Here is a 15,101-nt window from a genome sequence, read left to right on the forward strand (position 1 = left end):
ACCCATATCTCTCAAGTGTCCTACATTGGCAGGAGGGTTCTTTACCACTAGCACCACTTGAAAAGCCCTTCATAATCTCAGGGACTGGAATGCAAAAAGAAAAAGTTATCCACAAGTTTGGCCTGGAATACAAAATGAAGCAGGGCAAAGGTTAAAAGAATTTTGTCAAGGGAACACATCAGTCATAGCAAACACCTTTTCCAACACAAGAGACAACTCTATACATGGACATCACCAAATGATCAACACCAAAATCAGACTGATTATATTCTCTGCAGCTGAAGATAGAGAAGCTCTATACAGGTAGCAAAAACAAGACCTGGAGCTGACTGTGGCTCAGATCATGAGCTTCTTATTGCAAAACTCAGGCTTCAATTGAAGAAAGTAGGGGAAACCACTATACCTAAAGCAAATCCCTTATGATTATACAGTGGAGACAAAGAATAGATTCAAGGGATTAGATTCACTAGAGAGAGTGCCTGAAGAACTATAGACTGAGGTTTATAACACTGCATAGGAGGCAGTGACTGAAACCATCCCAAAGAAAAAACAAATGCAAGGAAGCAAAGTGGTTGTCTGAGAAGGATTAGGAAGCTAAGGAGAGGAGAGAAGTAAAAGGCAAGGGATAAAGGGAAAGATATACGCAACTGAATGCTAGCAAGGCTATGCTCAAAATCTTTCAAGCAAGGCTTCAGAAGTATGTGAACCAAGAACTTCCAGAAGTACAAGCTGGGTTTAGAAAAGGCAGAGGAACCAGAAATCAAACTGCCAACACTTGTTGGATCATGGAGAAAGCAAGGGACTCCCAGAAAAGCATCTACTTCTGCTTTAGCCTTTGCCTATGCAGATCACAACAAACTGTGGAAAATTCTTAAAAAGATGGGAATACCAGACCACCTTAACCTGTCTCCTGAGAAAACTGTATGTGGGCCAAGAAGCAACAGTTAGAACTGGACATGAAACACTGGACTGGTTCAAAATTGAGAAAGGAGGATGACAAGGCTGTATACTGTCACCCTGCTTATTTAAATTCTATGCAGAGTACATCATGCAAATGCCAGGCTGGATGAATCACAAGCTGGAATCAAGATTGCCAGGAGAAATATCAACAATCTCAGATATGTAGGTGATACCACTCTAACAGCACACAGGAAAGAGGAACTAAAGAGCCTATTGATGAGGGTGCAAGATCAGAGTGAAAAAGCTGTCTTAAAACTCAACATTCAAAAAAATAACATCATGGCATCCAGTAGCATCACTTCCTGTCAAATAGAAGGGGAAAAAGTAGAAGCAGTGACGGATTTTATTTTCTTGGGCTCCAGAATCACTGTGGACAGTGACTGCAGCCATGAAATTAAAAGACACTTGCTCCTTGGAAGGAAAGCTGTAACAAACCTAGCAGCATATTAAAAAGAAGAGACATCACTTTGCTGACAAAAGGTCCATACAGTCAAAGCTATGGTTTTTCCAGTAGTTACGTACAGATATGAGAGACCATAAAGAAGGCTAAGTGTCAAAGAACTGATACTTTCGAACTGTGGCAGTGGTGAAGACTCGAGAGTCCCGGGGATTTCAAGAAGACCTAATCAATCAATTCTAAAGGAAATCAACCCTGTTTATTCACTGGAGCTAAAGCCCTATATTTGGCCAACAGACGCAAAGAGCCGACTCACTGGAAAAGACCGAGATGCTGGAAACATCGAAGGCAGAAGGAAAAGGGGGCCACAGAGGATGAGATGGTTGGAAAGCATCACTGACACAATGGACATGAATTTGAACAAACTCCAGGAGAGAGTGGGAAACAGAGGAGCTTGGTATGCTACAGTCCAATGGGTCGTAAAGAGTCGGACATGACTTAGGGACTGAACAACAACATATTATAACAGGTATTTTAACTTATTATGGACACATTACTCTTATCCATTAATTAATTTAGAAATCTTGAGTAAATTTTTGTTGAATGACTTCATGTGAGTTGCCAAAAAGGTACATGAGAACAAAACTATCTTCATAAAGTAAAAAATTAGCCTAAAAGTAATAAGGTTAGTAGATTTTGCTGTACTTGGAAAACTAGACTACATCATATATCACATACATCCTTTGAGATTGATACTGAGATTCAAATGACTAAAACTGGATACCAAAACTTTACAGTTGGTATTTATGAGCAAATATTTCAACTTCTTGAAAGTATGTTGTTGAAGAAACTACTACTTTAGCTGGTACTGGCCAACACTATTAGAAGGATTTTTTTCCATTAATACCATCTTACAAAGCAAATATGTAAAGTGCCCCTGTGGTCTATGTATCAAATGCTGACATCCTTTAAATCATATTTTTAAGCATGAAAAAAGTACTTATAAACTTAAGTAATGACAATTAACACTTACAGTTTTCTGTGTATAATAAGCACATGTATCAATACAGCATTATTCATTACCTGGAAAATTTTCACATAATACTTCTATTGGGGTGGCTCGTTTTGTATCTCCAATTTTCTGATACCTCTCTTTTAATGTGTCAGCCTAAAATAGAAAAAAAAAAAACTCTTGAGAAGTAATTTTAAAATTAAATACTTAGAAGAAAGTATCTTAATAAATTAATAACTTACTGAATTCAATAAAGAAACACAAAAACAATTACCTTTAAACCTTGCCAAGGAAGACTGCCTCTCAGAAAATACATGAACATGTGACCTAACGCTTCTAAGTCATCTCTTCTACTTTGTTCTGAAATATAAGAGAAACATAAATTTAATTTTCCTTTCCCAGGAAAGGATGCAAGAATGGAAAAATGATTCCTTCCTTACATGTAAATTAATCCCTGATAATTCCTCAAAGTTCAGTACATAAAATACAAATCTAATCATGTCTAAACAATAATGGTTTTACAGTAAAATTATCATACATTTAAAAAATATGCCACTATGATTTTTTTTTACATGCTACTGGAGATTTATTTTTTTCCTTAAATATTAACATCTGTTCCTACAAATAATGTAAGGAGGAACGGGTTCCATGATGAAAAACAGAGTCACTGTGTACTACAGCTCCATTTTACAAGATTTAGAATATAACATATTAAAAATTGTGAAAATACCTAGAACTAACAATGTTTAACTTTCTTTAGTCCTCCATTTCCTAAACTTAAATGAGCACAAAAATCCCATCCCACATACCATATTCTCCATTAGCATTAAATACCATTAATATATTGCACAATATATTTTTAAAAGCACTTGTGTTTGACACATTCCAATGGTAGTAACTCCTCTGGCAGCAACAAAAATATGCTACCAGAACAAACTGCCATTTTCAAGTTTCTACTGTTCTAGTAACAAAATGTTGTGTAGCATATAACTGAATGATATAATAACAGACCAAGACTCAGGGAGGCACTTACAAATATTTGCTGAGTGAATTTTTTTTTAATTTTTTTGTCACTTGAGCTAAATGCTTAATTTTTGTTAGTATTTTAAAATACAAACATGCTAAAAGTAAGAGGAGATAATAATAGTTTAATAAGAGCATGTTCATGTGCAAGATGTTTCATCCAAATGAACACTGAGACTATCCAAGCAGTACCAAATGCTTTAGGAAAAGCAAACCTTTCAAAGGACAGATCTGAACTAGAGTGAAAGGGTCAAAAATGTTTTAATTTTTACTACACAACCTTGGAATATTCTGTAATTGTCTTCTGAAACACTTGTTACAGTTTTAATAAACATGTCTGTGCTTTCATTTAATCAACATCTATCCTCTCACCTGACAACATCACAGGAGAACAGAGGTCTCTGGCTTTGTAAGAAATGTACACACTATTTTCCAAAGGGATTGTCCCATTTTATATTTCCATGAGCAATACATGAGACTTCAAGTTGCTCCAGAACCTATCATTTAGTATGGTCAGTCTTTCCAATTCAGCCATGCCAATGGCCATGAAGTATCACCTCACTGTGATCTGAGTTTCACTGGGGACAGCATCTTGAACACTGTTTCATGTTGTTACTGGTCATTCACATCTTTCTGTGACATGTTGTGACACTGTACTCATGTTTTAAAAATTATATTATTTGTCTTATAATAAATCTTAAAGAGCTGTTTGTGTATTTTGGATGGAAGTCATTTTCAGATACAAGCTTTGCAAATACTTTCTCCCACACTGTAGCATGTTTTCTTCATTTGCTTAACAGTATCCTTCAAAGAACAACAGTTTATATTTAGATGAAACCCAATTTATTGGACGTCTTTGTTGTTGTTTTATTGTTTACGCTTTCTTATGTCTTAACTAGAACATCTTTGACTACCCTAAGGTCACAAAGATTTTCTATTTTTCCTTCAAGAAATACTATAGTTTTGGTTCTAACATTTAAATCTATGAATCATTTGAAGTCTTTTTCTCCGGTTTTCTTTTGTTGTAAGGGTTTAGAGTCATTTTTTTCAATACTGATGCCTAGTTATTCTCACAAAGTTTCTTGAGAAGGCTGTCTTTTCCCCTTGGGCAACTTTTGCACTATCCTCAAAAATCAATTCAGCATCCATGTATGGGTCTATTTCAGAACTGTATTATGATTCAGTTATCTATGTCTATACCAACACCACCCAAAATAAGTAAAAGAAAGGAAAAAATAATGATAAATTAGAAAACAAATAATGAGAAAATGGACAACCAGTAAAGAAAAACATTGAAATCAAAGGCTGGTTATTTGTAAAGTTCAATAGAATTAATCCTCTCATTAGGATAAAGGAAAGAACACAAATTACTATTATCTGGGGGCATCCGGACAGATCCTACAGACAATAAAAAGATGATAAAGGAAGGTTACAAACTAACATTAAGCCAATACATTCAACAACTTAGATGAAATGGACAAGTATTTTGAAAGCTATAAATTACCAAAATTACCTCAAGATGAAGACAGCTTTGTATTAAACAAAATTTAATTTATAATCTCCAAATATAACTATGGGCCCAGAAATGATCACTAGTAAATTCTATTAAACTTTTAAGGAACAATACCATTTCTACACAAACTCTTTCAGAAAACAGAAGAGAAGGAAACCCTCCCAACTTAATTCACTACCCTGTTACCAAAGCCAAAGGCATTACAAGCAAAGAAAACTACAGGAAATGTCTCTCATTAACACAGATGTAAAATCCTTAAAAAGAAAGTAAACCATGACCAAGTCAGGGTCATTCTATGACTTGAAGTTTGGTTTAACTTTCAAAAATCAATTGGTATAACTCTCTAAAATTAAAAGAGGATATGAATCTTAAGAACATCTCAAAAAATATAGAAAAAGTATTTGAGAAAAGCTAACATGCATTTATGATTTAAAGAAAAAAACTCTCATTCAAATAAAAAAAGGAAACTTCTTCATATTGAAAAAGGTCCTCTATGAAAAAAACAAAAATACTTCTGTGAGGAAAAGGCATCCCTAAGATCCAGAACAAAGCAAGGATGTTCACTCATATTTTCTATTCAATATTGTACTAGAAGTTCCTGTCAGTACAACAAAAGAAAGAGAAAAAATTAAAAGATATCCAGATTATAACTGAAGAAGTGAAACTATTTTTCTTTGGTGACAATATGACTGCATATGTAGAAAATCCTAATCTAATCCACAAAAAAAAAAAAAAAAAAAACCATGTTAGGACTAGTAAATGAATTTTAGCAAGGATATATGATACAAGGTCAGTATATAAAATTAAATGTATTCCTATATTAGAAATGAACAATTGGAAAATGAATGTGAACAGTAATAAAATTTCCAATAGCATCAGAAAACATGAAATGTGGGGATAAATTTATCAAAATACAAGCAAAACCTTGCAGTATTGCTTGTAATAATTATAGTATATGGTTTTAAAGACTAAATGCTAAGCAATATATAAATACAGTGGGCCCATCATATCTATGGGTTCTGCCTCTGTGGAATCAACCAACCAACCATGGACTGAAATATCTGTAAAAAATAATTCCAGAAAGTTCCAAAAAGCAAAACTTGAACTTGCCAAGGGTTGGCAACTATTACAAAGTATTTATATTGTCTTAGTTATTATAAATAATCAAGAGATGATTTAAAGTATATGGGAGAATGTGTGTAGGTTATATGTAAATACTATGCAATTTTATATTAAGGGCTTGAGCATCCTTAGGTTTTGGCATCCTCAGGGTCCTGGAACCAATTTGTGGATACCAAGGGACAAGCATACTGAGCCTTACAGTAGGATTTTTACTAAGAAGAACTGGTCATAAAGGCAATTCTCCACTGATTCAGTCCAAGGGGAGGTTTAGTTATCACAGTGACAATAAGTCAAGATCATAAAGTGATCTTGTCTACATGCTTGTCTCACAGAAGTCTTATAACCTACAGAGTATTTAAAAATTCAAACCATAAATAGGAGCTATTAAAATAACCCTATTACCAAAACTCGGTCTGAAATATTCCTTACTCTGATAATTCCTTTCTTTCTGTTTTATCACCAACTGACAAATTTGAAAATAAATTTCACTGTGCAGTAACAGAAGTCATGAAGAGGGCTTTCTTTTTGAAACACAGTAACTAAAGAATACCTCCTCTGGTCTTTAACAGTTGAGTTAGATGAAAAAAATTCTCCCAAAGGTAATTTCGCCCATATTAAATCTTGTTCACCATCTTTAAATTAGTTAACTACAAAGGATCATTTGAAAATGGATGTTTTTGTCAAAGGCAGAATCTTTACTATAGGAACTCTTGCTTTGACCAACTAAAACATTAAAAAGTGACAATTTTCTTTATAATAGGTATCATTAACAACTTATTGTTATTTTAACAACTTTTTGGCCAGAGACATTATTAATATTAATACATCTTTTGTAACCTGAACATTATTGACCAGAGAGCTTCAATATTCACTTAACTAACAAATCACTGGCCACAGCCATTAGTTTCTGCAAAAATCTCCCAGTCAATAATGTGTTAAATAGTTTCTCAAATAAATTTAAAAGTTATATAAAGAGTCAAATTAAAATTCTGCTCTTCGGGAATATATGTATCACATAAAGTAACACAACCAACACATATTACAAGCCTAGTGTGTGTCAGTGCTTCACACAGATGATCTTTTAAAGTTATAGCTATACTCAAAGTATCAGTAATCCCCCAATAAAGAAATTAAGGCTCAGAATGATTGGGACTAGCTCAAAACCATGCAGAATTTCAGATCATGTGTCTGTACTTTTTTTCATTTCAGAAAACAAGGTAGAGTCAATCAATTAATCAAATGCTTATTACAAATCTCTACAATGCTTTTCTATTTAAAAATCCTACTCATGCAACTCAACATTATTTTCCTCTTTTTAAAACTGACTTATTACCTAGCATTGTTTCCATTGCAACTGAATCTTTATTCAATTTTCAACAGAAAAATACCACCCCAAAATATCAAAAGTCCCACTAAAAGGTAGGAAACTCTCTAATATATGCATGTGTATTTCCAAAAATAAATCTATTACTGCATTTCCCTGCAAAAATAAAAAATGAGGCTAAAAACATATAAGTTAAACTAAATACAAGCATGACAAGAGAGCTGAACAACAAAAATTCTCACCAAAGAAAGTTTATTGTTTATATGTAACCAAAATATAAAAACAAAAATCACTACAAGCAAATAAAGTTTCACTTTCTATTTCCTTCTAAAGGTTTAAAGTTATTTTTCCTTGGCATCTCATAAAAAAAAAAATACAACAACTCTCATAAGATTCACTGAGCTTATTCACATTTTTCAAAATCACATAACTGAGTTTCTTAGAAATGAAAACACAAACTCAAAAGAAAAAAGACAAGCATAATTATGCAAGACAATTCTCAGCAACAACCCACTAATCCAAATACCTTATCTAGCAACATCAAAAATTCATAAAGAAAAAATACGTTTTAAGTCCTCTTAAAAATCTAGTTATCTTAATTTAGATATAATTCCAATAAGTTTGGCTATCAGGTTACAAGAAGCAAAACAAAAGATGAGAAAGTGCTGCCAGCAGTAGGTGTACTACACACAGTAACAAAAAGTAATCATAAACATAGGTGATGGGATAAAAATCTGTTTAGAAAAAAAAAACACTGCTTCAAGACCTACTGTATGGTAGTGGCTAAGGAACAGACAAATAGATCAATGAACAGAATACAGAGGCCAGAAATAGACTCTCATTAACACAGTCAACTGACCTTTGACAAAGAAGCAAAGGCAATACAATGGAGCAAAGATAAGTCTTTTTAACAAATGGTGCCAAGACAGCTGAACATTCATATGTAGGAAAATGAATCTAGACACAGAACTTACACTGTTCACGATTCAAATTAACTAAATTAGATAGGAGACCTAAACATGAAACACAAAATTACAAAGTTTTTAGAAGATAACACGGGAGAAAATCTAGATGACCTTGGGTTTGGTGATGACTTTTAAGATGTAATACTATAAGCACAATACAGGAAAGAAATAACTGATAAACTGGACTTCATTAAAACTTCAAAAAAATACCATCAAGAGAATAAAAAGATAAGCCACAGACTGGCAGAAAATATTTGCAAAAGACACATCTTATAAAAAACTGTTATCTGAAAGAGACAAACACACTTAAAATTCAACAATAAGAAAATAACCTAGTTGATTAAAATGGGCCAAAGACCTTAATAGATACCTCACCAAAGAAGATATGCAGATGACAAATAAGCATATGAAAAGATGCTCCACATCACATGGCATCAGGAAATGCAAATTAAAACAAGATAACATTACAGGCCTATTGAAAGTCTAGTCGCTCAGCTGTGTCCAACTCTTTGCAACCCGTGGACTGTAGCCCACCAAGCTCCTCCGTCCATGGGATTCTCCAGGCAAGAATACTGGAGTGGGTTGCCATTTCCTTCTCCAGGGGATCTCCTCAACCCAGGGATCGAACCCAGGTCTCCCACATTGCAGGCAGATGCTTTAACCTCTGCACCACCAATCCAGAACACTAACAATATCAAATGCTAGTGAGAATGCAGAGCAATAAGAACTCTCATTCATTGGTAGTTGGAATACAAAATGGTAACCACTTTGGAAGACAATTTGGGGGTTTCTTACAAAACTAAACATACTCATACCACATGTTGAAGCAACTGAGCTTTTTATATTTACACAAAGGAGCTGAAAACCTTATGTCATACAAAAACCACACAAGGATGTTTACAGCAGTTTTAGTCATAACTGCTAAAACTTGAAAGCAATGAAGAGATCCTTCAGTAGATGAATGGATAAATAATCTGTGTTATCTCCAGATAATGGAAAATTATTCAACACTAAGTGAAATGAGTTATCAAGCCATGAAAAAACATGAAGGAAATTTAACTATATTTTACTAAATGAAAGAAGCCAATCTGAAAAGGTTACATACTGTATGATTCCAACTATATGGAATCTGGAAAAAGCAGAACTATGGAGACAGGAAAAAGACCAGTGGTTGTCAGGGGCTGGAGAGAGGAAGGGATTAAGTGAAGCACAGAGGATGCTTAGAAAGTGAAACTAACCTCTAGGATACTACAGGCAGACACATGTCATTATAAATTTGTCCAAACCCACATAATACACAACACCAAGAGTGAACCCCAAAGTAAACTACAGACTCCTGGCAATAACGATGCATCAGTGCAGATTCACTGATTATCAAAAATGTACCACTTTGGTGTGATCGTGTTACAGTGATCACATGTGGGGACAGGGTAAAAATGAAACCTCTGTACTTTCTGCCTAATTTTGCTGTGAATTTAAAACTGCTCTAAAAATTAATGTTATTTTTAAAAAATACAAAACTATTTAAATGCACTTTTTCGAAACTTATTTAAATATACATCCTAACACTCTCTAAGTGATCTTGAGGGTATCACTTAAGAACAACAATCATACAAAAATTATGACACTGAAATATCAAGAAAACACCAATTAGGTTTATTATATTTTATTTCAAAAAGCAAGGAATTGTGCAATATATTTTTAAACTGTTAAAATGTAATGGAAAAATGAAAACACAAGCTTTTAAACTGTTAAAAAGCTGTCTGGGGAGGCTTCAGGAGTAGGTCTCAGGATTTGGGGCAATTAGCTGGAAATTATACACACTGCATCACTGAATGAAAAAATTATGATTCTGTGATTACTTCTCTCCCATTCTGAGCACTTTTCACTGAGGGAATTAAAATACCATTTTTCTTTGGAACATAGATTCTTCTTAACAATTACAAAGCAACTGACAACTTATTCCTCAAATCCTAGTCTTTTAACTCATGAATACTCAGTAATATTTAAAAATAAAAGACAAGTTTATTTCAAGACACTTACTAAGGAGAAAAACATAGTATTTACTTAATTTCAAATGACTCCAATAGGAAAAAAAAGACAAAAAGTAATCCAAAGAAAGATTATAAAATGAGGCTCAAAGCACTTGAGAAAAAAAAGTATTTTAAAAATTATTAAAAAGAAGATACTTGATGAGATGCAATTAAAAATAATTCAACCTGATAGTACTAAAGAATGCTTCCATTAAAGCAAACCAAGGAAATCAACATTTGTCACATGCAGCTTTACTGAGATTTCATCTTGATCAGTGACTTCAGCAAGTACAAGAAAAATATTACACAAATGAATCACTATATCTTCCTTCTAGACATAAATCTTCTAATTAAGATCAACAGACATGCATACACCACAGAAATAAAGATACTAAATTCTATAATGTGATCTTAACACTATTCCTCCATTTTATATTAAGGGACAACTTTTTCCTTTTTGAATCTGATACAGTGTCCATCTCCACAAAAGAAAATTACATATAAACCTGAACAAATGTTCCCCTGACCAAATTCTCTACTTTGAAAAGTTCCTGTAAGTAAGAAGTCCTTGTTTGCATAAAAGTGAATGAATGAATAAGAAGACTTTAAAAGCAACAACCAAAGTCCCAGTAAAGTAGGAAAGGAAGAAATCATATATACATACATTAAAATCAGCACTAAAAGGTCACTTTTTCATTGTTCTTAATCTCTTCCTGATTCCTCACAAAGCCAACTGCTCTAAACTCAAAACACCACTAACTATTTCATGTTCACAGCCTCTTCAAACTTATAAAATGCTTTAACTCTAGCACTCAAACTCACTCTACATTAGCTCATTCTTAATTTTAAAAAAAGGAACGCATATAATCTGTCAAATAAATTTTATATTTTTACCATCCATTCCAAAATTCTACATCAAAACTGAGAATGAGAGCTTTTACAAATGAGAGAAAATAAGGTTTAAAGCTTTTGTTCTTTGCAGAACTTGCCAAATAAATAATTTTGTGTTTGCTTCCTGAAAGAAGAGTAAAAATGAGATTATAATAGTTAAATGCCATTTCCCAAGCTCTGAAGGTTTTTTTTAACAAGGGCAAACATATCAGTCTACTTTGCCATTTCTACAAATAGAATCCTGTTACATTTACCATTGTTCAGATAAAGAACACCAGGCCAGAAGGAAGTCATGACTTCATGTCTCATAATAAAGCGAACCTTTGTTAGTTGTTATAAATTAGTCTTAACAACTTCTATGAAATGAAAATTTCTCAGACACTGTTCATATAAACATAGATGTGCCTGGTTTTAACAGAAGACACAATCCTGAAAGCTGTATATCTACCCAAACATGTTTTAAAATCTATCAGGAAAGTTTGTTATTGAAAAGCACTCACACAAATACCACCTGAAATATAAATACTACTGACTTAAAAAAAAAAAAAAAAGGAAAACTTACATTTTCAGGTACTCCAAAAACCTGAAAAAATATCAAGAGTCTACTATCAGCTGTCAGGGAAGACGCCATGTGCTATTTAGGCTGAAAGGCAGAAGCAGCAAACAACCGTGGATAGCAGACAGGTCTGGAGAGAATGGTTAAAGAAGCAGCTAAGACCTAAGCTAGAGGCTGGATGAGATGACTTCTAAGGCTCTGAACAAACTGTGACTGTATTTTAAGTGATACTGATCAATTTACGTTCCTGTCTCTTCTCTCTATGAGTAACATGGTAGATACAGAATCTAAAAGCAGAAACTTAAGTTAGAGTTCCTATGATATGAAATCTGACCAAGGCTTAAGACTTAAGAATAAACTATTGTAAACACAACCTAGAACCAATTTTCTTCAAAAACACACAAAAGTAATCCAATGGGAAAGAGTATTACAAAAAGAGTATCTCAAGCCTATCTCACACCACACAAAAAATGAATTCTAGGTGGCAGAAGAAAACACAACATGTTCTCATTATAATGGGCAAAGATTCCTTAGGATTTGAAAAGTAGTAATCATAAAAGAAAAAATTGATAAATTAGACTTCATAAGTATTTACAACTTTTGCTCATCAATTGTCAACACTAGGAAAATGAACAGACAAGCCACAGATTAGAAAAAAATGTTCACAGGGCATACATTTGCCAAAAGACTCATATCCAGAATATGTAAAGAATCCTAAAAGTAAGCAATGAAACAACGTGCACACCACAAAAGAAGATATGCAAATGGTCAATAAGCACATGAAAAGTCCTTACAACCGTTAGTCACAGTAAAATAAAACAGCACGACAGATATTCAGTAAAATGGCTAGGATGAAAAAGACAGACAATACCAAATATTGTCAAGAATGTGAAACAAACAGAACTCCCATTTGCTGCTGGTAGAAATCAAAACAGACACACATTTCCTAGTTTTATTATGTGTGTATGTGTTTATTAGTCAATAAAAGGACCCAGGGCTGCTTAGAAAATGTTGTATCTGGGCTAGAGTAGAAAAGCTATAAGATGAGCCTGGAACAACATGCTGCATAAAAAAGGAAAGACGTTTCCCAAGAGTCATGAGAACATGCCAAAGGAACAGCAGAGCCAGCACGGCAGAGCAACCAGCAGCCAAATTTGGGACAATCTGCACTTCAAAATAAATGACGATATAATGATAGCAATGGACTATAACACATCCAATTATACCAGAATCCATGAGTCCATGCTTATATAAGTTAACAAGCAAGGGAAGAAGGGACAGCCTTTGCCTACATTAGAATGTAAACTAGAATGCATAAGGAATCAGAAAGGAATCAAAAAATAATCTAGTAGGTATAAATTTGATGAGAAACAAACCTATTTCCAAAATCTCAAAACTCACCTTAGAAAACGTTTTCTAAATACAAAGGGAAAATAAGAAACTGTTAAGTGCAGAAACTTAGCAGTCACTACCCCAGGCAAGTGATCAAAGCTACTTGGAACCAAGGTGACATCATGTCCCTTCTGACATGATGCACTGAGATCATATCACTTCTATGATATCTGTGCTTAAACTGCACATCCAAATAGAATCATGAAGAAATATGAGATGGCCTCAAACACAGGACATTCTACAAGACAGCCTGCACTCCAAAAAATGTCAAGGTTGTGAACCATTAAGAAAGGCAAGGAACTGTCCCAGATGAAAAGAGACTAAACAGATATGACAAAAAGATGAAATATGTGATCCTGAACTGGAACTTGAACCAAAGGGAGAAAGAGCTGTAAGAAATTCTGTGCAGTTGATATTATTTTATCCTTTATACAAATAAGGGATCTTCTTTAAAAGGTTAAATAATAGTACAAAGTAAACAGTTACCTCTAAGATATGTATTCTCAGTATTCAATGTATTAGGGCAGGTTGCTATCTCCCTGGCTAGCTGTATCAGAGAGCTAAAGTCTTTATACACATTAAAATTCAGTTAAAATTAAGTATTTTCTGACATTCTTTTAACAGAAATAATCAAATGGATCACCGTAAGTGTATCAAAGTTGAATATTTCAAGTTACAAAAAAAAAAGATACAGTGAATTTAAGGATATCTGTCATCCATTTATTTTAAACAAGTTACTTTAAAAGACTTATCAAATACAAGGGAAAGTACAGTCTAGATGAGATAAATAAAAATTACAATAGAAGCAACTGTAACCTGCAAAAATCGAACCATAATAATAAATAAAAACTCACACTTGTCAGTATACTGAGTTCAAACATCCATACTTACAAAAGGTAAACATACCTTTCCCTAAATGTGTGTTTATGCTCATATATCTAGCTGTTCCTGTAAGGCTCTTGTGTTCTCTGTATGGTATGTGTTTCTTTGTCTCTGGATCAATATATTCCTTTGCCAAACCAAAATCTATAATATGAATAACTTGCTGGGTTTTGTTTCCCGGCCGGCCTATTAAGAAGTTCTCAGGTTTTACATCTCTGTATATCAAGTTCTTTGAATGGACATATTCCATGCGAGAAATCTTGATGCAAAAAAGAAAAAAAAAAGAAATTTTATTTTAGGCTTGACTAGCATAAAATAGGATGAGAGCGGCAAGACAATTTTCACAATGAAAACAACGTAAAGAAGAAAAAAAAACAAAACAGAAATTGTTTTAGCCCCTTAAAAGCAACATGTTATCACTCCATAGTTTCTCAAAAACATGTTCAATTATGATTAAAAATCTCTGCTTTTTCTATTTTGGGCACTTATAAATGGAAATGCTTGAATTTTATGAATTCCTTTAATATCAGGAAGACTGATTTAATCAAAACTTTCAGATGGTGCCACCTTATACAATCAAACAGATTTACCAATACAAAATCTTAAAAGTATAAACAGATATATTCAGGAAACTGCATTTATTTTTCCTTTTCAGTTCAATAATGGAAAAACTTTTATAATTACACTAAAGAAACTTAAGAGAGTTTAACTGTTAAAAACAGTTAACAGAGCACCCTTCAGTCATATTTTTATTTTTCATAATTTACTTTTCTTACATATTAAACATTTTAAAAAATACTGAAACTAGAAAACTTTGGAATACAACTCTAATAATAATATAATACATTTTTATTCCTTGCTTTACAATTACTCAATATTCACTGTATAAATTGTCACAAAATAAAACATTACAAATAAGTAAATAAAAGTGCTTCATTCAGTAATAATCATGATTCACAATACAATGTAAGTGAACACAGTCACTCAAGCCATTTTAGTTTGTTAACAAATTTTGGGTCATATATATACAC

At 33.2% G+C, this 15,101-nt stretch overlaps 1 protein-coding gene across 17 annotated transcripts in view; it reads right to left on the reverse strand.

Annotated features, from left to right (window-relative positions):
• CSNK1G3 (casein kinase 1 gamma 3) overlaps positions 1-15,101 on the reverse strand; it is a 122,632-nt gene that overhangs the window by 42,858 nt on the left and 64,673 nt on the right. For all 17 annotated transcript variants that reach the window (XM_060415667.1, XM_012178214.5, XM_060415659.1 and 14 more), the window contains 3 exons: positions 14,095-14,329; positions 2,644-2,729; positions 2,441-2,525 (listed from right to left, as the gene is read on the reverse strand). In XM_060415667.1, coding sequence (XP_060271650.1) covers positions 2,441-2,525; positions 2,644-2,729; positions 14,095-14,329 — 406 coding nt within the window. The remainder of the gene's footprint in view (positions 1-2,440; positions 2,526-2,643; positions 2,730-14,094; positions 14,330-15,101) is intronic.

Source organism: Ovis aries, chromosome 5, assembly GCF_016772045.2.
Source record: "Ovis aries strain OAR_USU_Benz2616 breed Rambouillet chromosome 5, ARS-UI_Ramb_v3.0, whole genome shotgun sequence".
Taxonomy (NCBI): Eukaryota; Metazoa; Chordata; class Mammalia; order Artiodactyla; family Bovidae; genus Ovis; species Ovis aries.